This window comes from Podarcis cretensis (genome assembly GCF_951804945.1).
Source record: "Podarcis cretensis genome assembly, chromosome: 4".
Taxonomy (NCBI): domain Eukaryota; kingdom Metazoa; phylum Chordata; class Lepidosauria; order Squamata; family Lacertidae; genus Podarcis; species Podarcis cretensis.
The window spans coordinates 75,683,142-75,709,797 of NC_137173.1; the positions used below are offsets into that span (position 1 = coordinate 75,683,142).

General features: G+C 43.8%; 1 protein-coding gene across 3 annotated transcripts in view; it reads right to left on the reverse strand.

Annotated features, from left to right (window-relative positions):
* Window positions 1-12,421: 12,421 nt before the first annotated feature.
* VWA3B (von Willebrand factor A domain containing 3B) overlaps window positions 12,422-26,656 on the reverse strand; it is an 82,933-nt gene continuing 68,698 nt past the window's right edge. For 2 of the 3 annotated variants that reach the window (XM_079972430.1, XM_079972432.1), the window contains 6 exons: window positions 22,840-22,951; window positions 20,902-21,026; window positions 18,487-18,624; window positions 17,887-17,984; window positions 16,392-16,627; window positions 12,422-12,805 (listed from right to left, as the gene is read on the reverse strand). In XM_079972430.1, coding sequence (XP_079828556.1) covers window positions 12,537-12,805; window positions 16,392-16,627; window positions 17,887-17,984; window positions 18,487-18,624; window positions 20,902-21,026; window positions 22,840-22,951 — 978 coding nt within the window. In that variant the 3' untranslated portion in view covers window positions 12,422-12,536. The remainder of the gene's footprint in view (window positions 12,806-16,391; window positions 16,628-17,886; window positions 17,985-18,486; window positions 18,625-20,901; window positions 21,027-22,839; window positions 22,952-26,656) is intronic. The other variant, XM_079972431.1, reaches the window with a different exon arrangement.

Here is a 26,656-nt window from a genome sequence, read left to right on the forward strand (position 1 = left end):
ATATCTCCTCTCAGTCTTCTCTTTTCCAAGCTGAACATACCCAGCTCCTTCAGCCGCTCCTCATAAGGCTTGGTTTCCAGACACCATATACAACCACCTCACATATCATAGAGTAGAATTGTGCCCATGTATAAATAAATAAATAAATAAATAAATAAATAAATAAATAAATAAATACGTCAGATCTTTCCCTTCTACTGCCAGGTACAAAGCATTCCTCAGAGTTGCCTGCTCCGTACTTTCAGTATATAATAATAATAATAATAATAATAATAATAATAATAATTTATATCCCGCCCTCCCCAGCCGAAGCCGGGCTCAGAGCGGCTAACAACAGTTAGGTAGTATAGGTTGCAGATGAAAATATGCATGAGATCCACCAGTACTTTGGACATTATATTATGAAGAAATTGCAGTGTTACTGAGGAAGTAGAAATCAAGGGGAAAGTAGCCTTAAGGCTCAGCGATGTTTAACTAGACCTTAGCCAGACACTCTGTGCCTGATTCGTTGACCCCGCTCCAATCTGTGATGGTCACCACTTGAAAATCAAATCTGGAAGTGCTATTTCTGTTTCCAATAGATGATTCATGCCTTTATATTCAAACTCATTCTAATTAATGCTCAAGACTGAATAAAATTAGCATATGAGTGTCTGAAAAATGATATTTTATAGTTTGATAGCCAATTTAACATTTGCTCCATATTATAAATTGATGTGGCATTCTGGCATCTGACAAACCACCACTACCAGGTTTTTAAAACAATTTCTGAAACATTGAATTAAACACTATTTCTTTTATTAAAATAAATACAAAAGCAGGCCACTTTTCCTACTGAAGTGTCTAGAAAAAAGGACTCTCCTGATTGCAATACTATCTTCTCCATTAATGCAGAGAATATCTGAAAAGTTTTAAAATTAGCTATCATTTCTTTATTGCACTCCTGGTTCTGAACTCAAGAGCTCCAAAACTCAGTTTCTCTAAGTCTGTTAGTTTTAGAAAATGCCTCTTCCAATCCTTTCCCCAGCCCAGTCCATTAGACTAATGATACAGAAATGAACTTGTATCTGTTTTCTTAGGTAAATCAAAGCCATAATTGGTGATAATTCCTTATCCCCTAAATTGATTGTTTTGCTTTTTAATTACATAAAATGTATATACCTCTGGGTTGTAGAAAGACAAATTTTCTCGACATGGCTTGGGAAGATTTTCTTCTTGTCTGGTTGGCTGACTGGAATTTTTAACACATAGCCTTCAATCCTGAATGTAATTTACTAGGGAGTAAGCCCCACAGAACAGAATGGGACCTGATTTTCAGTAAACATATATTGGATTGCATAGCAAACTGTGTACTTGGACCATCTAAATTAAATTTGATTGGATTTACCAAGTTACACTTGGGACTACGTAAATCTGCCCTCTGTTTGTCAATACTACTAGAACCTTGAAAGATAATATCCATGTAACAATCAATAAAACTCAATGATTCGATTTCTTCTGAAGCCGTGAAGGGCATCCCTGTCCGAGTCAAAATAGACCGTGACAGTTTTAACTGTATTAAGTGAGAAATTCAATTTACCATTAGAAGGAGCTATAAGGCACTTTCTTGACTGCATAGATCAAGGAGGTTGGTCATAGCTAGAGATGAGAAAAGGGCAAATGATCACAAGCTGAATAAATGATTTCTTCTGTCCCTGGATTTTTTGGAATAGCTTTTGTATCAAGCTGCTATTACAGTAAGAATGCCCTGGATACCATGAGTATCCAAAGTAAGGGTGCTTCTTGATGACACACATAAACACAACCCACAACCCCCACAGTCTTGGTTAATCCTTGTCCACCTAGGGATGGTGGATAAATTAAATTCAGTTCAATTTTAAAGGCGAACTTATGCTAGAGGAAGGTATCAGGGGCAGGTCAGTAATAACTCACATGGCCTCAGTAAAGTCAACTCTTTATTCAAAGAAACAAACAGCTTAGGAGACCTAGTGAGCCCAGCAGCTCCTCCCAGTAGATCTTGCTCCAACGAGGCAGTTGTGAAGACTGAAGGTCCCCACCTCTCCACAGTTTCCTAAGCCACCTCCTTAGAGAGCCAGTGTGGTGTAGTGGTTAAGAGCGGTAGACTCGTAATCTGGTGAACTGGGTTCGTGTCCCCACTCCTCCACATGCAGCTGCTGGATGACCTTAGGCTAGTTACACTTCTTTGAAGTCTCTCAGCCCCACTCACCTCACAGAGTGTTTGTTGTGAGGGAGGACGGGAAAGGAGAATATTAGCCGCTTTGAGACTCCTTCGGGTAGTGATAAAGCGGGATATCAAATCCAAACTCTTTTTCTTCTTCTCCTCCTCCTCTTCCTCCTCCAGGTCCTTCCTAAGCAATCTGGTCTGTCTTTGCTCTTCCCTCTTTATACCTCTTTGTCTTCTGGGAGACCACAGGGGAGTGGAACTGGGCACCCCAAGAGGGGAAGACTGACTGGCTTCTTCAACCTCTCTACCTCTTGGTGCCCCTTCTCTCCAGCCTCCACTTCTGCCTCTGAGTCTGGATTGCTCTCCACCACAGCCCCTTCCTGCTCACTAAGCCCTGTTACCGCTTCAGCTTCCAACACCTCCTCCTCCCAGTCTGCTCCCTCTTCTCCCTCTGACCACTCATCACCGTCCCACCACCAACCCCCTAACTCTGAGCCTTCTTCCCTTGGGGGCTTCCCAGCTGGTACTTCCCACTACTCCTCTGCATCCAGACAGTCCATGACACCAGCTCTTTTCTTGCATGATTGGATGTCTCTGTGTACCGTGCACCAAATTGCAGCCGGCAAGATCTACCGGCACATGTTGCTGTGCTCACTAGAGTTTGCTGCATTTCCTGGAATAAAGAGTTAGCTTCACTGACTGCATGTGATTTATTGCCAACTTGCTCCTGACTCCCGCTCCTGTCTACTGAATGAACAACTGCAACAGCAAAAGGTGCAAACCATTTCATATACAGTTTGTGGAAGGACCTCTAAGCGGCTATGCACCGTTGCTCTACAAAGCTGTTAATGTTTAATGAATAGACTTACACCGAAGGTAAATTTTGTACCATGCTTATAATAAAGCGTGGGCCATTGATATAAATGCAAGGCGGCAGCAGAGGAAATAGGCATAAAAATATGTTGATTGCAATGGCTTCAGTTAACTATCTAACTTAGAACAATCCTCCCTCCATAATGTAGGAGGACAGGGCACCTACTTGATAAACGGGTGCATAGTTAAAGATAAAAAGAAAGTAGCTTGTAGGCTGATGAATGCAGCTAAGCAGATTAACATAAATATATTACTTGACTAGATCATCAGATCCAATACATCTGAGCTGATGTAGTTGGATTCAGTTTAAGCATATAATTACACAGCACAGTCCCAAGTGATTATAAAACAGATTGTTATAACTTGTAGGGGCTGGAGGAATAATGACAAGTGCTCCTTGCCGCCGAATAAATATGCTGGTATTCTGTTGTATCAATTACCTTTCAAGGGAAGTACGCCACCCAGGAAATTCTGGGAGAAATGCTCTATGGGCAGAGAAACATTTGACTTTATTATTAATAACAAAAAGCACTCTCCAGTGATTCATGGTTCCTTTCCTATATTTCTTACTCAATATTTCTTACTCAAAAACCAACATATTGGTTTGAGAACCTTTATTTGCAACCCAGAATTCCATGTAATTCTCAGGCCCTTCCAGGTAAGCTGCAGCGATGCTCCTGGCAGGTGGTGTGTGTGTGTGTGTGTGTGTGTTCCACACACACAGTCTTTGAATGAGCAGGGAGGAATAAAGCTGCACATTGTATGCAGTCCCTGGATCAGCCCATCATAAGAGTCCCAGGATGAAGATGAGTGACTTTTCATTGGCTACTTCCCTGGTATAGCACTACTGGTCAGTTTTTGATGGATCTTTTTGCTGCTGCTGCTGCTGCTGCTGCTGCTGCTGCTGCTGCTGCAATTCTAATTTCTTGGGGAGCAGGGAATGGTTCGTCCTCATTTTGGTGAGGTGTTCTCTGCTATGAAGTGTCTCTCCTATCTTTTAATTCCAAATGTTATTCTTTGAAATTTTAGTTAAAGCAACAGCAGTCGCTGGAAACTGATTGGCAAAAAGAAAAAAAGACATTTTGCAACTGCACTCTGCTGAGTTTCTATATGCTCCCTATTTTTTTGCATTTATTTTAGCATTTGCCATCATGCACACACCTCACCAGGCTCCTTGGCTGCAGACTTACGGTAAGTCTCTTGACTCAAGGCTCAAACCTGTCCCTCACAAACAAAAGCTGCTCACCTGCACTTGGATTAGCTTTCACATTCCAGCAAATGCTTCCTTGTTGATCTTTAGGGCTGCCTTGTTTATTAAGGGGGTGGAGCAAGACTGGGGCAAGTTTGCAGGGGGTAGAAATTCCATAAATACTAGACTTGGAAGATACTACCTGGAAGACCCCACAACATCCTAGGAAAATGCCTGGTCTAAGTATTTTGTCTTTCTAGCTCAATATTCTCTACTTTGGGCTCTCCAGGGTCTCAGGCAGAGAACTTTCACATCAGTTGCTTCCTGATCCTGAAGATCTTGGACATACGCTCTGCCACTGACTAAAGGTCCTCTCTCTGAAAAGTTCTTAACAAGAGACCCCGATAAATGGCTTCTATCTCCATTGCATCTTTTATAATTGCTCCAGTTGCAGAAGGCTCTTCTGCAGCATCACTCTGCCAGTGATGTAACCATGCTCAGCAAACATAAATAAGACACCATTGGCAGAGCAATGCTGCAGAAAAGCCTTGTGCAACTGGAGCAATTATAAAAGATGCAACAGAGATGGAACATCTCCCAAAACCACAAAAGGTGGTCTCCTATAGACTGAAGGAGCTACTAAGCATTGGAAAAGAATCACAACGGTGTAACAATTTGGTAGAGAAAATTGGATAGAACGGTGGATCTAATTGAAACAGCAGGACCTTAATACCTGAACTGGCATTCAGCCAGGGCACTGAGGTTAATCCCACCACATCATGAGTGTCATGGGATTGTTAATGACTGCAGGGCTGTCAAGAAGTTGGCATTACCTACGCGTCCAAGAGACAGCTGCTGCCCCAACAGCCGTGTCTGCTAATGCCACACTAGAACATGTTGCACTGATAAGAGTGCCTGCTACTGGCTACTTCAGATGCATCTTGGTTCCACATTCTGATGATGCGCAACTTTAATTATTAATTATCAGCATTATTATTAATGCCAAAATAGGCTTCGAAGCAGTTTACAGCAAACAGAAATCCATCCCAGTTGGTGGGCAGAGTTCCAAGGAAGCAAAGATGTGGCTGCCATTTTTACACTGGGTCTGTATTTTGGAGGTTCAGTGTTCCTTGCCCTCTCCCAGCAGCAGTGGCTGGTGCCCATTGGGAACTGTAGGAGAGAAGGCAGGGAGACTAGCAACAGGTGCAGCCAAAGCCATTGATAGGAAAAGCCACCTCCTTGCCGTTTGTATGCAATATGGCAGGCAGATGAGGCTGCTTGGGCATTTGCTCTAATGGACCAGCGTCCACTGCCTCCCAGGCTGTGCATCGTTCTATAGGATATAGCAGCTGTTCTGCTGATATAGCAGCTGAAATAAGAATAAAAATGGGGCCCCTTCAAGGGGTTCAGCTTCTTGGGAAAGGCTGGACCTTCGGAAAGAGCACATTTGAGGCTCAAACCGGTTGGGAAATAAACAGAGACCAGACCAGGATGTACGAAAGCCAAGCGGCTATAAGCCTGATCTTTATTGAATACAGGACTGTTGGCAACAAGGTTCCCACTCGTGTGACAGGCAACTGAGAGAGAACCCCGAACAAAAGAATCTCTGGACATTTATACATTTTGGTTACAATACAGGTCAGTAGAACAGACATTATCATACGTTTGCGGAGAGGGGATTACAGCAGATAAGCAGGGTATCCGAAGGGAGGGGAAAGGTTGTGATAATGTATGTCATTGTTGTGCTTAGGTGTACATAAAGGGTTTGGGGCTGGTTCCTGTTCTTGATTGTTCCGCTAATGACGATGTTTTTCCTTTATCTACAGGCACCACGGAACTGCCCTGAGCGGGCTAAGTGAAGAGGTCATCTGACAGGATTTCCTCGAGGAATATATTTGACAGGATTTGGGGGGGGGGGGCTGCGTTTGCATGTATATCAGTGACTTGACTCGTGAGCCTTTATTTATCCTAATAAAACCCTTTTGTCTGAGACAGATGAGTTTATGTAAATATTTGAAGGGAACCAGCATTGCAACACATAGCCAAACTTGCTTTAAAGATACATGACGTAAGGAAATATTGAGGACATAGAGATACAATTTACAAACATTTTATGGGAGGCGTAGATCGTATATTTATTAGGGATACATACGTAGATATACAGAAGTCATTTATGTATAATCATAAGGTAAAGGCTACTGGTTTTCCCAGTAGTGATGTATGGAAGTGAGAGCTGGACCATAAAGAAGGCTGATCACCGAAGAATTGATGCTTTTGAATTATGGTGCTGGAGGAGACTCTTGAGAGTCCCATGGACTGCAAGAAGATCAAACCTATCGATTCTTAAGGAAGTCAGCCCTGAGTGCTCACTGGAAGGACAGATTCTGAAGCTCATGCTCCAATACTTTGGCCATCTCATGAGAAGAGAAGACCCCCTGGAAAAGACCCTGATGTTGGGAAAGATGGAGGGCACAAGGAGAAGGGGACGACAGAGGACGAGATGGTTGGATAGTGTTCTTGAAGCTATTAACATGAGTTTGACCAAACTGTGGGAGGCAGTGCAAGACACGAGTGCCTGGCGTGCTCTGATCCATGGGGCCACGAAGAGTCGGACACGACTAAACGACTAAACAACAACAACAAGGTAAAGGCACATATAGTGGGAAAAGTAGGAGAGCCTCAGAGGCCTGAGGGTTCATAACTTTTACCCCCCCCCTTGACCAAGTGAGTGATGTTTATTCTTATAACTCAGCAAACTGTCTTCCCTTTGGCACAGCTGGTGTTTAGGATTGCTTTGGCCAAGTGCATACAATTACTTCCTCAAAGACATTTGCCACAGCAGTAACATGCAGGACAAAGAACTGCAATTTGCCACGGAAGGAGCACACCACAAGGAGCTCCGCGTGACATTAAGGAAAGTTAATTGAGAGGCACACTTTGCACTTAGTTCTCGCTCTGGGAAGAAATGAAAAGCTATAATTGCTGAACTCCTCAAGCTCTTTGTGAAGGACTATAGAATTAGGCATCAGGTGGCTTCCAGATAAGACCGGCTGGGACAAACAGAAAGTATCGTGAAAAGATTAAAACAAAATGTAATAGCAAACATGGTTTGTGTGGACAGAAAGAGAAATGACTCCTAATTAAATGAATCATTTCTTTGGAAATGCCATAACACAGAAAAAACTATTCACAGTCCTCCAGAAATTAAGCCCATTGACATGAATAGCAGCTGTTGCACAATAACACAACTCTCCCATTCATTTCAACAATGAGAGAAATATCTCAATGGGTCATCCCTTCCTCCCTGTGAACTCCATGGGACTTGCTTCAGAGTGATGGCATGTGGATTAGCCTCTCACCTGTGTCTTTGAGTGGTTCACCTAAGGATGCAGTAAAGAGAGTCAATATGCCTCTCATGCGGAAGAGCAGCTGAAATTTCAGCCAATTATTATTTTTTTGCCTGCACTGTGCCAGGCAAAATGTAACCAGACATTATTCAATCAAGGTGTGCGAATGAACAAGAGAACTTATTTTCAGATTATAAAAATGGCAAACCATGCAAATTCGTAGACTTCTGATAAGGGGTGTTGTAGACCCCACCTCAAAGGGGCCAAAAACTAAGGGCAGAGTAGAACAGAGTGAGGGGATTAAATTCAGTTTGCATTTAAAGGCAAACCTACCAAAATCACACATTGATTTTGGAACCCTACATGAATGCAAGCACAGCCATCCTGTGAAATTTAACTAGGCAGGCCATTTGTCTAATACAGGAGGACTTTTCTTCATTTTAAACTGAGTCTCTCCAATATTCTAACCAATTTTGACAACCCAGTCAATACTAAAATTATAGAAGATCTAACAGATGTGGCAACCCAGTCCTAATCATTTAGGATGGGTTGCACCACCACTTAGGTCAGAGGTGGGGAATCTATGGTCCTCCAGATGCTGTTGGACTACAATTCCCATCAGCCCTAGTCAGCATGGTCAATGATCAGGGATGATGGGAGCTGGAGTCCAAAAAATATAGAGAGGGCCATGCCATTATATATATGCTATATAACAATACAGCTGAGGGGCCCCATTGAAGCCAACAGGCCAACCCAATTAGCTGGGCCAAACCTGCACAGATTCAAAGTCCAGGGCTTCTCTTTAGTACTGCCACATTTTAGACAATGCAATGGTAGTTTGGAGACTTCCTTTGTCTTTTCCAACTTTGGGCGTCAATTTCATCCCTGTTTTCCTCACTTTTATTCAGGCAGTGCATGCCCTGCTTAAGCCTCTCCCTCCCTCCCTCTCCTGTTTTAAGATTAGCAGCCTGCCATGAGATTGCCACTAATCTGCCTGATGCCTTTTGGAATGTCAAATGAGGGGTGGCAGTGCAGCTTCCACTAAAGACAGAGAGAGACTTCACAGCCTCTAGGGCTGTCCGTATTTTACACAGACAATTGCCATCTATGGGAAACAGGCCTTTCGACAGTCAAAAAATCTGAAACCTGCATAGCGAAGCTTGGAAGCAGTAACTGCAATATTGAGAACAGGGAAATCAGAGCACAAAACTTGACCCAGATTGTCTCATGGGAGATCAGTTAATCCCTACTGTATTTCTTCACGGCACAAAGGAAGGAGACCAGCAGCATCACTAAAACATTTTGAGATTAAAGTTAGTACTTACCTGTACATTATGATGAAACTGAGTTGTTCATGCCTGGCTTGGACAACACTCTTGAGTTCACAATGGGCACAAACATGAAGCTTGTTAGGTCTCAGGTACTTAACAATTTTCCATTTCAAACTGGTCAAAGCTGCTCAGGATCTCGTTCAGTTTTTCCAGAGTGGAGAACAGTATTACACAGGGAGTGGCTGTCACCAAAAACCCTGTGTTGTGTTCTTCCCCTGACATATGACAATACATAACTTTGTGTCAAGGGCATAATATTTTTTCGGAGGTTGCGTGCCACCCCCAATCTCTGCTGAGCACTAACAAGATTCCTGGGGGTTCCAGTAACTCACCAATGGTTGTGTTTCCGTCGGTAAAATCGAGGAACAGTCGAGGCTAGTGTTGTCAAAAAATAGGTTTTATTTACACCTAAAGTCTTCAAGGGAGACGGTGCAGAACATTATACCCTAACAGTGTCTCTCATCATCCCTGGCAGAGCTTTAGCAGGTTCAAGGCCGCAATAATGGCTCTCACTCTCTTGCTGCAGCCTCCTTCAGTTAGAGCCAAGATGGTTCTGCCTACTTCCTCCTTCTTGTTCCCAGAACACTTTTAAGCTTTCAAAAGGGACACATTTTCCTGTGACACCACGTCCCCCTCAATTGCCTTGGCAACCTTCCAAATCTCTTTTCTTTGTCCACTCCTTTGAGGGGCGGGGAGGAAGGATAGCTTTTTTGTATCGCCAATGGCCTTCATTTTGTATTGCCAATGGTTCCCCATTGTTTCTCAACAGCTCTGCACTCAGGCTGGTTTGCATAAGCTAACCTAGGAATTTCTTCTCTGGCACAGTTCTGCAATTTGTATTTTTCCATCATATCCCAAATATTATCTAAATGCTGCCATTTATTAATTTCATCAATAGATTCTGGTACCCCAGATGACAGGGACGCAGGTGGCACTGTGGTCTAAACTACTGAGCCTCTTGGGCTTGCGAATCGGAAGGTTCAATCCCCACGACGGGCTGAGCTCCTGTTGCTCTGTCCCAGCTCCTACCAACCTAGCAGTCCAAAAGCATGCCAATGCAAGTAGATAAACAGGTACCGCTGCAGCGGGAAGGTAAATAGCGTTTCTGTGCACTCTGGTTTCCGTCACGGTGTCCTGTTGCGCCAGAAGCGGTTTAGTCATGCTGGTCACATGACCCGGAAAGCTGTCTGTGGACAAGCGCCGGCTCCCTTGGCCTGAAAGCGAGGTGAGCACCACAACCCCATAGTCGCCTTTGACTGGACTTAACCTTTCAGGGGTCATTTACCTTTACCTACCCCAGATGATCTATGAAAATATCATTGAGACTCTCCCCAATCCTGCCCTGATATAACTGGCATGTTGGTGTTTTAGGAAATACACATGATCCTGCTGTAGTTAGGTTGTGCTGACTGGAGATCAATATCACCCACAAGGGGCACGTGGGGCAGATTCTCACTTCAAAGTAATTGCTGAATGCAAATCTGAATGGACAAGATATGCAACAGAACCAGTGTGTTGGTTAGAGTGCTAGAGTAGGTAACCTGGGAGACCAGGGATCAAATTTCCACTCAGCCATAAATCTCACTGGGTGACCTGGAGTCAGTCACAGTCTCTCAACCTAACCTTCCTCACAGAGTTGTTAAATAAAAATAAGAGGGGTGAAGAACTGTGTGCACCACCTTAAGGTCCTTGGAGGAAAAGGGGAATATAAATGTCAGTATAAACGAACAGGTGTTTCTAACTTAAGCAACAGAGGAAGTGTCACATTATTTGAAGATGTAATGACCTATCTTCCAATATCTTCCCAGTCCTTTAAGAAGAATGGGGCAACTAGCAGAATCATAATTCTGAAGAGACTGGGGGGAAATATTAATACTCCATTATTCTAAGATTAAGAACCTGTCCTTTACACATAGCTGTCAACTTACAGATTTGAAAATAAGGGACCAGCAGCCTTGAAAATAAGGGACCAGCATCCAAAATAAGGGATTTTAGTCAACTAGTTAAAAGGGACCAGATAATTTTGGAGAGCAGCGCCGGTTTTTAGCCCTTCGTTTCCAGAGGTTGCTGCTCAAGACACTGGCCGATGAAACACTGCAATTAAATAACTACAAGCAGCAACCACTTTTCGCGCAAAACGAAGTCCAAGCTACGAAGATGCTGCTGCAGTTCTGTATCTTTTCTCTCATGCTCCATCTGCAGCTCTCAATTCCATCAGGTGGGGTGGGGGGGGGGGGAAATAGCGCCCGAAGTAAACCTGCAGATCAGACCATCTATGCTAATCTACCATTACAAATCTATAGGAGAAGCGCTTGCGGTCCTTCTCTTGTAGCCCTTGGAACACCTGCCCGCGCCTCCGCCTCCTCTTCCTCCTTTCTCTGAACTGCTTTCTCTATGGTTGCCCTTGCTGTCCTCTCAAGGCTCCTCATCAATTCATAGACCATGCCAGGCTGCCCATCTCATTTGGGTCCTTCGGCGGCACAGCCGCAGTACAGCCTAGCGGGAGCGGGAGCAGCGGTGATGGGCAGAGGGGAGGCCCCAGGCAGAGGCGCTCAGTTCGGCGGCCGCAAGGAGGATGGTGGCGGAAGGGCCCGAGGCTCCCACCAGTCCCGGCAGGGAGGGGTTCCCGGGGGCCGAGGCTGGTGAGTGGAGGCCGGAGGGGGGCGGGCCAGGCAGCCAAGCAACACAGTTGGAGCCTCCCTCATCCCTGTCTGGCAGGGAGGGAGAGGAGCTGCTTCCTTTGAAACCCGGGAAATTTAAGGGACATCCCTCAATAAGGGACAGCAGTGGGACATGGCGCTGGGATAAGGGACTGTCTCTCCAAATAAGGGACGCTTGACAGCTATGCCTTTACAACAACCACAACTCTTCCATCATACATCTAGAAACCTAAAGGATGTCTACCTGAGCTAGCCCGATGACAGTCCCTTTTAGCAGAGGCCACCTCAAGCAGAAGTCATCCGCATAACTGCACAAATAGGGCACTGGAAAAGTGGTTTTGATCCTTCCTTATTCCTTTGCTCATGCATTCTTTCTGTACCACCACCCTGGCTTCAGATTCTTTCAGGGAAGGAGGATACACAAGACAAACACCATCATGGGATGGTTCATCAGAATCCAGGCTCTAACATGACACTGACATACACCTGGAATCACCCATAAAGTGCATCCTATCTACAACTGCACATCATATTCCTAGAATCATAGAGTTGGACGGCACCCTGAAGATCATCTAGCCCAACCCCCTGCAATGCAGGAATATGCAGCTGTCCCAAATGGGGATCAAACCTGCAACCTTGGGATGATCAGCACCACACTCTAACCAACTGCACTATCCAGGCAGACAACAGGGCATCTGTTCTCCGTACCAAGTTTAGGCACGTGCCAATGTGGTTCCTTTCGTCTGCCTCCTCGTCGTTTTTTAACCGCACAGCCAGATTTTCAAAGATCTCCTTATAAAGATCTTGTGATGCTGCACAATTTTAATATTAAAAAGTTTAATATCAAATTAAATGGTTTATTTGGGGTTGATATAATACGGTTTCATAACTGGCAACTAGACCCTTCCCCTCCCTGCTCCCCTGTTCACAACTTGTAGTCTTTATTTACAACTAAATGGCAAGGCTGTTTTTCCTTTGCGTGATGTGGTACTGCTGAAGCCGTCTTGCCAGCTCTTCCACCTTCTCGATGCTCGAAATGCTGGTCTCGCTGCTGCTGCTGGTGGCAGCCGTCCTAACAAGTTGAGGGGTGCTCTGCTGGCGCAAAGGAGCACCAGAGCTCCGGAGGGCCTTAGTTATCCTAAACTCAGAAGCATTTGAAGGCAGCCACGGCTTTCTACCTCGTGAAGAATGAGGACGTGGTAAGCCACGATAAGTAGGTGCTGGCAGGAAAAAAAAGGTGGAAGAAAAGGCAAAGATCGGTGAGATTAAACAAAACAATCCCCCCCCCCCCGGCCTGTTAGAGGAGATGTAAGAGCAACAGAACTCATTACAAGCTGCACAGGAAAACATAAAAGGCACCTGGACTGTACAGCAGTGAATAGATATGAGGGAAGGAGACGACATTAATGGCTGCAAAGCTGCCTGACCTGCCGTAAGAGACTGATGGAATACGGAGCTTCGTCATGCAAGCAAAGGTGTGCATGTGTGGAGCTTCATTCTCATTTGTAGTTATGTGAATGGTTGCAATTTAAAAAATGGCTCATGTAAGCACCATTGGTTTAAATAGGGGCTGCTTTTTATGTTTTGCTTTATTGCTGGTGATGAGTTCTGTTGCTCTCGTATTTCCCCCCAATGTATTTGCTCGTTTATTTTAATAAAATAAAAATGACTCTTTTTTCTGTTGGAAAAGCTTGTGAAGAAAATGTGAGCGGCATTTAAAATCGCCAGCTTCCCCAAAAATACAGCTTCTCCGAATTGAAGTGGATCAACATTTGGAGGTCACGACATTTGCTGCCTTAATTCAACCGTTTTCATTTCATCACAAGAGATTTTCCTCTGCAACCACCTTATGGAAATAACCATGTTTCTGCAGAAGGCAGGATCTTTCCCCTGTGGTCAGAGGGCAACATGAGTTTGGCAAACCAGACTTTGAAAAATGGATCTTATGTGTGCTTTTTAAAGGAAAACTGGAGGAAAGGGAAGCAAAGGTATCTGGAATCTGAAAAAAAATGAAATCCATAAAAACAGCTGCACATAAAATCTGTTAGAAAGTAACCATGCCAATGGATGCACAAGGAAATCATGTTTTATTAAAGTCATGTTTTAAGATTTACAACATACACCATACATTAATGAAGGTAACAGTGATTTATGTTAACAAAGATTTAAGTATGGAAGAGGTCTAAACTATCCCGAAACAAGGTGGACAATACAATATAAGGAGACAATTCTAACAATAACCGTGCTAGACATTATTTTCTAGACAGGAGATGAGTATTTATTCAAATAAATGGAAGCTGCACACATTTAATCAAGGTCTACTTTAGATAAGAGTCCATTTGGTCTGCGGACTTAGGATTTAAAATTCTATTTCATTCAACACTTTCACAGAAAATTCAAAACTAGCAATCAGTGCTTATCTTTAAGAAAGGCACCGTCACCATTCAGCATGGAAACTCTGGCTTGCTACTAAAGAAATGAAGACTGTGCAGGCACTGTCAATTATTTGCTGATCGTCATACATAATGCTAAACCAAATTATGGCTTAGCGTGCGGGTTCTGAGAGAGGAGGCTGAGGCCACTTTGCTTCTTATTCTGTTGCTGTCCTGTGGATTCAGACGACATGCTACCACGACTTCGCTCACAGCGATCCTGCATGTTTGTGCTAAGCCATAGTTTGGCTTAGCATTATGTGCAACCTGAGCCACTGCATGAATGTGGGAGATCAGCCTCGGATAATACGAAGGCATAGTCGCTTTATCATCCAGCAATGCAGATTATTTAACACATTGATCAAACAAAACCACGAGACATCATGCGTTAACTTTTCTTTTTCTTGTTTCGTTTCCAAAGTATTGAGGGAGTTGAAAAGGGTCTGCTACCATAGGATGCATTATCAGAGAACCTATTATAAGGCAATGTTTCCCAGACTTGGGTCTCCAGCTGTTTTTTGGGCTACAACTCCCATCATCCCTAGCTAGCAGGATCAGGAATGATGGGAACTGTAGTCCAGAAACAGCTGGAAACAACGTATAAGGGATTTACGCTGCAAGCCTACAGAGGTCTACTCAAAAGTAAGCCCCACTAGTTTCATGTGACTTACTTCCAGGTAAGCATGTGTGGGATTGGAGCCTTCGTATGTAAATTGTACTGTATTGACAGTAAACCATGATTTGCAAGAGATATTCAACATACAATATATATACCGAATTTGCATATGGGTCAGTACATTCACATTGATATCTGAAGCACATTCTCAGAAAGGGGACAGAAATACACATTCCAGGTTCACCCCTTGATGACTAGCATGTGTAAAAGAGCCGACAAAGATCAAACATCTGCCAAAACTCTTCATCGCATCATTGCTTCAGACTTTTCAAACATCAGATAATTTATTGGGCTTTTTCCCATGCTCAGTTGCAAGCTGCACAATGGGACACTGGGTTGCATCCCATGAAATTCTACTCAAGAGTAGACCCACTGAAATTAGTGGACTTAAGTTAGTTGTATCTATCAATGTGAATGGGTCTCCTCTGAGAAGCAGTAGCACTAGATTCAACCCACTGTGCCATTAATGTGCATGTATGAATCAGACATAGGGGGGTAAGTCTATAGTAACACCACATTACAGCAACATAATAAAAGCACAAAGGAGGAGGGATACAAATGCCTGTGTTCTGAGACAGGAACCTTCCCAAACGAGGGGAGTTGTGCAACATTACTATTGCTTTTTACTGAGTAAAAAAAGAAAAAGTTTGAAAGGCAATTCATTGAGAACAACAAATTGCTAGAACAGGTTAAAAGGACTTTATAAGAAATTTTACATACAAACTGGAGAAATATTAATTTGGATTACTAGAAAGACATAAGAAGGGTCATACTGCACTGTCTGGGTGACTAAAAGTTAAAGGTTAGGCTTGGGAGGGAAATCTGGGTAAAGTTACATCCTGCAGAGGGGTAAAAGCAATTCTGGAGTGCATAATTGTCAGGGAGGCAGAAATTTCTCTTTTTAGTCTGTTCTCTTCTCTCTCTCTCTCTCTCTCTCACTCACTCACACACACACATATGGAGAAGAAATAACTGGGAAAAAACCTTTTTCATATATTATATCTATAATGTGATAATGGGTTTTTTCAGTTATTTCTTCTCCGTTCTTTTCTTCTTTCTCTTTTTTATACAATTGTGTTTGTTACGGATAATGAGTATTCAGTTTTATATTTTCTTTTTCATCACCATTATTATTATTATTATTATTATTATTACTATTACTAGATATGTTGCTTTTTATTAGCTTGTTATAAATGTGTTGGGATTTTTGTGCACAATATGTTGAAAACCTTCAATAAAAATGTTTTGGTTAGTTTTTTAAAGAGAGAACAAGGAAGTTCTTAATGTGGCTCAACAGAACAAAATGGTGGCAGTTTTCCTGGAGACCAATATGGCATATCAAGGGAGGTAGTAGTCACTTGGGTATTTGCCAAGGAATGGCAAAAAAACCAAACCAAACTCCAAAGCACTGTATCCCTGGAGAAAGTATCATTCCTACAATATGCTGGAAGATCAGGGACAAGTGTCTGTATTTTCTCTCTTATTAGGCTAACTGAGAAGATCTCGATTAGGAACGTGATACAGAAGGCAAGGATTAAAAACAACCCTTGGGCTGTGAAACAACCAAAGTACAGAATCCTAATCACTAGGCAAAGTTATAGTAAATATAGAGTAAATAGACCTAATGCAAGTTTTCCATTTTGGATATATCTGACTTTACAACATCACTGGACTCCTGCTCTAGTTTACTTGTTGTACCTGAGCATCCATCTTTGATATGAAAGGGTGGCGACAAACTACTTTCTCTTATTTTCACTGTCCTTCTGGGGGCAGCCAGCTGCTCATCAGAGGGCCATGCTTTGCAGAGATCCTTCCTGCTCTTTGCTCTTCCTTTTCTGTTGTCCTTCTTCTTCCATTCGCCTCCGGCAGAGATGCATTTAGTCTCTGCCTCTTCAGCCGCTCTATGGAAATGCTTCACAACTTTTATGTTTGGTCTAGATTAATTCAAAGCAGCAGATTAGCTAAATGCAGGCAGACAGGATTTCAGCAACCGGTATGGTTTTTTTCTCCAAGGTGAGATGACAAGCAGAAACTTGTGAAAGTTCCCAGGCGTTATCTGATCGCAATTCTGCCCCTGTACCCATTTCCCATTCTTCACATACTCGGTTTGTGCAGACTCTCTATGACCTGGTAACCTCTAGGTTAGATTACTGAAATGCGCTATATGTGCAGCTGCGTCTGAAGATGGTTCAGAAACTTTAGCTGGTGCCGAATTCAGTGGCCAGGGGGCTCAATGGGGCAAGACTGCTTGAGCATATAACACCAACCCTGACCCAACTACACTGGCTTTCAGTTGGTTTCCAGGCCCAATTCAAAGCATTGGTTTTGATCCCACAATCATCATCTGAGTCCTTTCTTTGTGTGCTCCCTCCGCAAGAAGTCCAGAGGGTGGCAACACGAGAATGGGCCTTTTCGGCAGTGGCTCCGTTTGTGGAATGCTCTCCCCAGGGAGGCTCACCTGGCACCTTCATTACTTGTCTTTAGACGGCAGGCAAAAACCTGCCTCTTCACCCAGGCTTTGGCTAATTACACAATCTATGGCCTTTTAGCTGTACAGTGGTACCTCGGGTTAAGTACTTAATTCATTCCAGAGGTCCGTTCTTAACCTGAAACTGTTCTTAACCTGAAACACCACTTTAGCTAATGTGGCCTCCCGCTGTCACTGAGCTGCCAGAGCACAATTTATGTTCTCATCCTGAAGCAAAGTTCTTAACCTGAGATACTATTTCTGGGTTAGCAGAGTCTGTAACCTGAAGCATATGTAACGCGAGGTACCACTGTATTTGTTTCTTTTTATGGTATGTATTTTTGTGTTTTTATACTGTAAACCACCCCGTGATCTTTGGACAAAGAGAGCCATATAAATGTAATAAATAATTCTAAACAGTTATACTTTTTACATCTCCATTCACACATCAACACACACACACCAGTTCTTGTTACAATGGTATTGCCCTATTATCTCTCTGCACCCCTTCCTACCACACAGCCCGTCTGTCTCTAGGTCATTTAATATCTCTGAGGTATTTTGGTTGGGTCTGCTGTTCTTGCTTTGCAGAATCAACATTATTACTGTCATCATTCCAGGATTTGTATCGGTAGCATTGCTTGATATTTACCTCATCTCACACACACGTGTACACCTATACATATTTATGAAATGGAGGAGAAAATGGGATTCAAGTATACTCACACAAGATAATCCATCATTCGGGTCATATTTATGTAGCAGCAGGAACAGGAATACCTTCTATGGCTGATTTTAATAAGCCCATTTCGTACACAGAATGCCTGCAGCAACAAAATCACCACATCTTTAAACTCAGCGGCTTTTATCTTGTCAAACCAACCATTCACATGAAGAAACTTGTACGTGGAAGTAAAAAGAGTCAAGTTTCCAAAATGCAATGGTTTATTTATTTATTTTTTTAAAAGGGGGAAACAAATTAGACACAATGGATAAAAGGATAACTTACTAGAATAATTTGAAACACGGCAGAACATATGGAAAAACAGTTATTGGTGCCAAGAGAAGAGTTGATTAATAGGTTGTTTTAAGGATGAAGTTTCAGAGTGGTAAGAACGACATTAAAATAAAGTGGAACTGAATGAAGAGAGTCCTTATTAATCAGATATATTTCTTATGTTAATTGCTCATTTTTCCTGTCAGCTAGAGTCGACAGGAAGAAAAGGTGTAAGCCAAGCTCTATGGTTCCACCAAAGGAAAAGACGCTATTAGTGTCAAGAATAAAAGGCACTGCAGTTTTCAAGGTCTGTCCGCCTGCCATCTTACCTTTTTGTTGTTGTATTTCAAAATGGTGTAGACTTTATCATCTAAATCAGATTTTAGTGGGGTTGCTATGACAGTACCAGGTACATAATACTCGTCTCCCAATTGTTTCCTAACTCTTACAAGTACATAGTCTCCAACCTGTAGAACCAGAAGAAGAGTTAGGTTGAGTACATCAGCTTTAAATTATAATGGTCCAAAGGTCCAATCTTCTTAACCATTAACAGAGACAAGAATGCAATTACAGTGGTACTTTGGTTTTCGAACGTAATCCATTCCAGAAGACCATTCGACTTCTGAAACATTTGAAACCAAGGCGCAAAGGGCGGTGTGCAAATTTAATTGAGGAAATTGATAAATACTCAGAGGAAGCCGTTCGACTTCCGAGGCGTATTCAGTGTTTGAAAACCGAAATGTTCAACTTCTGAGACGTTCAAAAACCAAGGTACAACTGTACACTCATACCTTGAATCTCGAATCCCCTGGAACTCAGACATTTTGGCTTCTGAACACCACAAATGTTTGTTCTAGTTTGCAAACGTTCTTTTGGAACCCTGACATCCGACAGGGCTCCTGTGGCTTCCTGCAGCCAATCAGAAGCCGTGATTTGGTTTTCAAACATTTTGGAAGTCGAACAGTCTTTCTTAATGGATTCCATTCGACTTCCAAGGTACAACTGTATACCTTGTGAGCTTAGTTTCCACTAAAAAAAACAAAAACAACTCAACCAATGCCTTTCTTCTGCAGCTAAAGTTCTCCTTCCCAAAGCATCCAAGTAGCTTAAACCCAAACTTTACTCACCTTCCAATCAGGAAATGAAATATTATGGCTGTACTATTCCTTGTATAGCAAAGGAGTAGGGCAGAGCGAATTGTTGGCAATTTAGAAATGTCCTTAAAAATGTTTCAGCATGCGTTCATCATGTGCCACAAGTTCTGATACCACTGCATAGCTGGGATTTACATTTAAAAACAAACAGCTGAATGAAATGTACTCTCAGTAATCTCATTTATCATACTGTTTGGGTCTCCAAGATGTTTTTGCTGCCTGAGTGGCAAAACAGAAAATGGCACTCTCCCACACTGCCACCACCTCTTCCACCGCTGCTGTCTCCCACCACCACCGCCTCATTCACTGCTGCCATTTGAGGCGACTGGAGGCAGTCCAGGGAAGCCCCAGCACACTGAGAGCAATGGGGGGAAGAAAACAGGAGGCCTGAGAGGAGCAGCTGCAAGCAGCAGCAGTTCTGCTGTTTTTTACACAGTGGCCGCAGGCAACAAATACAGGAGGTGGCAAACTGTTCAGAGGCCTGGATCTGCCACCCTTCACAGCTGTCCCCAATCTGCCTGCCACCTGAGGTGACTGCCTCACCATGTCTAACAGGTGGGCCGGCCCTAGCAATATGTCCTTCCATCTATGACTGTGTCCCTTCTTTATAGAAATACAGTCATACCTTGGGAGTCAAACGGATCAAACGGAATCCGTTCCGGAAGTCCGTTCGACTTCCAAAATGTTCAGAAACCAAAGTGCGGCTTCTGAAACCAATCAGAGGCCGCGGAAGCCCCGTCGGACGTTCGGCTTCCAAAAATAGTTTGCAAACTGGGACAGTCACTTCCAGGTTTGCAGGGCTTGGGAGCCAAAACATTCAGAACTAAGTTGTTAGAAAACGAAGGTATGACTGTAGTTATGAAAGAGCATTATATAAGTAATAAGTAACTCTGACTCCACTGAGCAACTACACACTGCTTTTATATACAAAGAATCCAGGGGGAATGCTTCCTTTTGGTGGGGAGATGGCAGGATTCCTGCAAATGCCCAGACACCTATACCTCTTTTTCTTTTAAGTTTTCCTGTAAGTGTTTCAGAAATTTTATTCACCAGAGTTGCACCTTACGGCTGGCCACCACATGGGTTCATCACCATTCACATGCATCCTTAGATAAGTGTTATCTACTGAGTTGAATAGGATCCAAAAGGCAGCAGTCTGATTGGTCCTAGAACAATAGGGTCCAGAATGCAGCAGTCTGATTGGTCCACAGGAGCCACCCAATCCAGCTCCAGGTGGAAGTGAATCCGCAACCTGATTGGCCTACAGGTGAATCATGGAATTAGCCAATCACGTTGGGCCCATTGTGTAAATAATGTATATAAAGCAGATATTCTTAGGGAACTTCCATTCCTCCTCACCACTATGAGCTGAATAAAGAGCATGAAATCTACACTTGACTCTGAGTATATTTCAATAAGAAAGCCCAAGATCAACCTCAGACAGGTAAGTTCGCCTGCTCTGGTCCCATTTGCACCCAGTAAAAAAGACCGTGCAACTTGGATGAGCTAAAAGGAAGGGGGCGCATTCCTTTAAGAAAGAACTATGTAGAGGAGAACATGCATGAACTTCAGAAATGGTAAATTGCCTACCTGCAAGGATGGACAAGGCATTGCACCCCCCACAGGTATAATGAACTTCAAGGGGACGATCTCCGTGTGCCCACAATTGAAATCAACAAGTGCGTAAAAAGGAGTGATGGTTCGTATTACTGTCCCTAAAACAAAGACCAGGAGAGAGAAAGCAATCCACAATTCAGATTACGTGCTGTGCTTTGCAGCGTGCGAAATAAATGGAAACAGCTTTTTGTAAAAACTGGTTTTCAAAGCTCAGTGCAGAGCATATGCACTGACTACAGATGAGGCAGCTCAACTGCTGGCAGATCCATTTACAGATCATGACTAATGGAACAGAAAGACCCTTTTCCTTGGGGTTGTGGAAACTACTGGAAAACTGACGTTAGCTAAAGCAGGCAGTCCTGGGTGACATGGACCAATGGATAACAAAATCTAATGTGTTCCTAATTCCGGCCCCACAAGTGGTTGCAACCTGAGGGGTGTTCAGCTTTCACATATTAAAAGGCAGCATGAGGGGGGGCACAGAGGGTAGCTGTGCCGCTCTCTCAACAGCAACCAGCCACAATGGCTATGCTCTACCTTCACTGTCAAGGCAGTATTCTTCTAAATGCCAACTGCCGAAAATCACAAGGGTTCAGGCCCTCCATTGGCATCTGGTTGGCCACTGTGAGAACAGAACGCTGGACTAGATGGGACATTATCCAGGTCCATTACAATATTCTTACATTCAGGACTCGGCTACATTAGTAAAGAAACAGCGATCTGAATGCACTATAAACATGTGACACCAGATGGCGCCGGAGAGCAGGAAATTGTTTAAACGCAGTTTTTCATAGAGATTTTTTTTCTTTTGTTAAAACCAGTGCTTTTTTTTCTTTAAAAAAATGTTTAGGGGTATTCTCATTTCCCTACTCATATTGAAATACTGCTCCTCAGTGAGACCAAACTTAGACTCACAAAATGTTTAGGGGTATGCGTACCCCTGCGCCCCCCCCCCGAAAAAAGCACTGGTTAAAATGATCTAATTTCTGACTTATTCATAGCGTGTTCTTTTCCCTGTGTTTAGATCCGCCCTCAGTCGTGTGTTTAGAAAGTGCGGAAAGGGAACTTGAACGCGTACCAATGTGTGCGCACAGAGCTGCTCGAAGCAAGGATCCTTCCTCCTTTGCAATGGCTCTTATGCACACATTCTCAAACCCACTGAATGCACAGCCAACAGTGGATACGTAAGAGGGAAGAACTTCAGCATTCGGTACAAGTTTCCAAGTTTCACATACAGCATTTGTGTTAAGTCTGTAATAGTAGATTGCCTGCATTGGGAGAGGGTTGGACTATAGGTAACTTTTGAGGTTGCTTCCGGTTCTATGGTACCAGGTGCCCCTGACAGTTCCATGTGCGTCCTTCCTTTCTTCTCCACTGCACACTGCCAAGATTTTAAAATTCTGCACACACACACGTAAGCATATACACCCCCCCCACAGGCACTAATGCCCATTCCTCGAAATATGTACAGATCCTAAACATTTGAACCAGCATTGCCAACTATGTAACATCTCTGCATTGCGAGCTAAATACAGTGGTATCTCAGGTTACGTACTTAATTCATTCCGGAGGTCCGTTCTTAACCTGAAACTGTTCTTAACCTGAAGCACCACTTTAGCTAATGGGGCCTCCCGCTGCCACCGCGCCACCGGAGCACGATTTCTGTTCTCATCCTGAAGCAAAGTTCTTAAACCGAGGTACTATTTCTGGGTTAGTGGAGTCTGTAACCTGAAGCATATGTAACCTGAAGCGTATGTAACCCAAGGTACCACTGTATTACATTTGGGAACTGTCCTGGCCGATTAGTTATCAACTCCTGCTCCAAAGGACTCCCATCCACACGCCAGGTCTTGACACTGGTTTTAGGGTAGAATTCCAAGCCAAACAAACTACTATTTACAATGCAATTACCTGGGTAGTAAAATCCCGTGCTTTCTGATCTTGCAATGACCTTGTGGCCCTTGAGAGCATCAACCCTTTTCCCTTTCTGCGGCTTCTTTTCCTGTAGCTTTGATGAAAATTTCTGTGTTGCATATAAATGAGAAAGAGAGAGATTCACCCACCCCCAGTTCTTGAGATGTACATCATAACTGGACAACAACAACAACAGAAAAAAGGGCATAAGGTGGGGCAATATGCATAAAACAAAACTTTTGCAACTTTAGTAGTAAGCGCTTAGCACTTTTCAATGTGCTATGGGTTAAACCACAGAGCCTAGGACTTGCCGATCAGAAGGTTCGGCGGTTCGAATCCCCGCGACGGGGTGAGCTCCCGTTGCTCGGTCCCTGCTCCTGCCAACCTAGCAGTTCGAAAGCACATCAAAGTGCAAGTAGATAAATAGGTACTGCTCCAGTGGGAAGGTAAACGGCGTTTAGGTGTGCTGCTCTGGTTCGCCAGAAGCGGCTTAGTCATGCTGGCCACATGACCCGGAAGCTGTACGCCAGCTCCCTCTGCCAATAAAGCGAGATGAGCTCCGCAACCCCAGAGTCGACCACGACCTAATGGTCAGGGGTCCCTTTACCTTTACCTAGTGTTCAGAATGATTTATTGGTCAAATGAGGGGCTGTAGATCAGTGGTAGGGCAGATGCTTTGCATATAGATGATACTAGATTCAATCCCCAGGACTTCCAGTGGCAAATATATCATTACAGGGCTAGGGAAGTTCTCGACAGGGCAGTTCTCTACAGCCATTGCTAATCCAGCTGGGAAATATGACTGAAGGAACCAATGGTCTGATTCAAAATAAAAGCAGCTTCATGTCTCAGTCAGCAGAACATGAGACTCTTAATCTCAAGGTTGTGGGTTCGAGCCCCAGGTTGGACAAAAGATCCCTGCATTGGAGGGAGTTGCACCAGATGATCCTTGTGGTCACTTCCAATTCTATGATTCTATGTTCCTACAGTTTCAAATCTTCTTTTGTAGAATAAAAGCACAATGGGGTCCTTTCCTGGCCAAGACCCCACCAACCTCATGAACAGCAGAACGTTTTGCTCTAATCATGTCTTTGGAAACAAATAGCTTCTCCAGGAGGAAAATGGGATGGAGAATAAAATATATCACCAGCAGATGGCGGGGGGGGGGGGAGAGAAATAATCTACGCTAGACAAGAAAAGGCTATGTGACATTGGAGAGATAATAAATGCTGCAGCTGCCTTGGAGAACGAAAAGCAGGTATCTCAGGAGGAGAAACTTTGAGTGCTGCTGTTCCACCCATATATTGGGTATTGATCCAGTGAAAGCTTCTGAGGGGCAGAAAGGGCATTTTCATTCACCATTCCCACTGCAGCCCCTAATACCCACACCCAATTTGTTCCAAAGGTTTGAGGGACCTTCTGAAAGGTGGCTTTTGGGAGCAGCAGGGGAAAGAGGGTCGATCAGGGAAATAGCTGCCCCTATTCCTCTATTAGTGGAAGAACCCACCCAACCTCTGAGCATCCCCTCAAACCAAATTATTGGGATCCATGCTGAGGGAACAAGTGAATCTAGCTCAAAGAATCTAATCTTTCAAGGGAAGCAGAAAATGTTCCCAATTCCTCTTAAAAGCTACTAGCTTTGAATACTCATTTTCTGTAACAGGGCTACAACCCTCTTCATCAGTGCCATGGATGTGCGAAATGTGCTAAAACTTGAAAGGTGCTCTATGAAATGCTAAGTCTTCTTCCTCCTTTATGCTTTTGCAATTACAATAACACTTCATTTTCTGATCTAAGGCAACCTAGTCTAAACTTATGTGCTCTGAATTTTATGGAATCTGTTTCAGACAAAAAAAAAAATCTGCTCTGCACATTTCTGCCTTCTAGAAGAAGTCGTCAGTGCCTCTGTAGCTCTGTTTTGAGGCTCAGTAGATCTTTTAGACAGCATCTTAAAAAGCAGAGACATCACCTTCCAACAAAGGTCCGTATAGTTAAAGCTATGGGAGTGAGAGCTGGACCATAAAGAAGGCTAATCGCGGAAGAATTTATGCTTTTGAATTATGGTGCTGGAGGAGACTCTTGAGAGTCCCATGGACTGCAAGAAGATCAAGCCAATCCATTCTTAAGGAAATCAGCCCTGAGTGCTCACTGGAAGGACAGATCCTGAAGCTGAGGCTCTAATACTTTGGCCACCTCATGAGAAGAGAAGACTCCCTGGAAAAGACCCTGATGTTGGGAAAGATGGAGGGCACAAGGAGAAGGGGACGACAGAGGATGAGATGGTTGGATGGTGTTCTCGAAGCTACCAGCATGAGTTCGAGCAGACTGCGGGAGGCAGTGGAGACAGGAGTGCCTGGCGTGCTCTGGTCCATAGGGTCATGAAGAGTCGGACACGACTAAACGACTAAACAACAAAGATCTTTTAGCCATCTGTACAAACAACAGCAATGGTGCAACTCTATCCACAAGCTGAATAATACCAACTTTCCAGCTTTTTTTGATAAGGTAAAGGTAAAGGTACCCCTGCCCGTACGGGCCAGTCTTGACAGACTCTGGGGTTGTGCGCCCATCTCACTTAAGAGGCCAGGGGCCAGCGCTGTCCGGAGACACTTCCGGGTCACGTGGCCAGCGTGACATCGCTGCTCTGGCGAGCCAGAGCCGCACACGGAAACGCCGTTTACCTTCCCGCTGGTAAGCGGTCCCTATTTATCTACTTGCACCCGGAGGTGCTTTCGAACTGCTAGGTTGGCAGGCGCTGGGACCGAGCAGCGGGAGCGCACCCCGCCGCAGGGATTCGAACCGCCGACCTTTCGATCGGCAAGTCCTAGGCGCTGAGGCTTTAACCCACAGCGCCACCTGCGTAGGTCTGAACAGATAGCCAACTGCTAAGGTCAGCCATAAAAGGTTACTATTTTTCTTTCAGCATTAATAGGCCATCTCCTCAGTGCTTTTTAAAAAATCAGATTTGTCCAGATTTGTCCAAAGAATTAAATTCCAAGAAAAAAGCATTGCATTCAGTAATATACAAGGGAAATGTACCTTGCCAAACATCTTTTTCTAACATCGACATGTTGAGTATAGCTCATGTTTAGGGTGTGTGTGAAAAATAAGTTAGGTATACATTTAGGCAAGACAAATAAAAAACCGAGGGGGGGGGAGGTATGGACTAGCCATTGTTTGAAACGTTTCATTTCTATCCTGAGCTCAACACCATTTCTGAATGACACCTGCATTTCTACCACTGAGTCCTGAAGCTTTGCAGCTGCAGATTAGCAATTACTGAAGATGGGGCTCTGATTAGGCTGCTAATGCAGGTTGTCTCAGGATAAGTGATTGCACGGTGTTAATCACATCGCAGTCAGTAGCATATGTTGGCATGTCAGGACAGCAGGACGGAAACACACCAGAAGGAACTGGTAAAGTGCAGAAATGTTTCTGCTCCTGCAGAGCAGAGGAATGAACCGGTGGGTTAGAGGAAGATTATCAACAGCTACTATACTCACTTAATGGACACTTCCTATTTTTATTAGGATATAGCAAAGATTTTAGAGGTTCAAGGGCATCGGATATTATCTTCAATCATTATTATTATTAAGCCAGCTTCCCCCCCCCAGCCCTTTTTACTAGCACCATTCACGGTGAGCCATACTAGCATGAAACAACTTTTCAGTGGCAGAGTTGAGATGCAGAATTAGAAAGGATCTCCTCTGCCTGTGGGGCAGGACACACACAGTCATTCCAAGGCATCATGTGGATATTTGTTATGCAGAGGCTGACAGGGAGGGGGGTGCCTGTGGGGAACTGACCCACATGT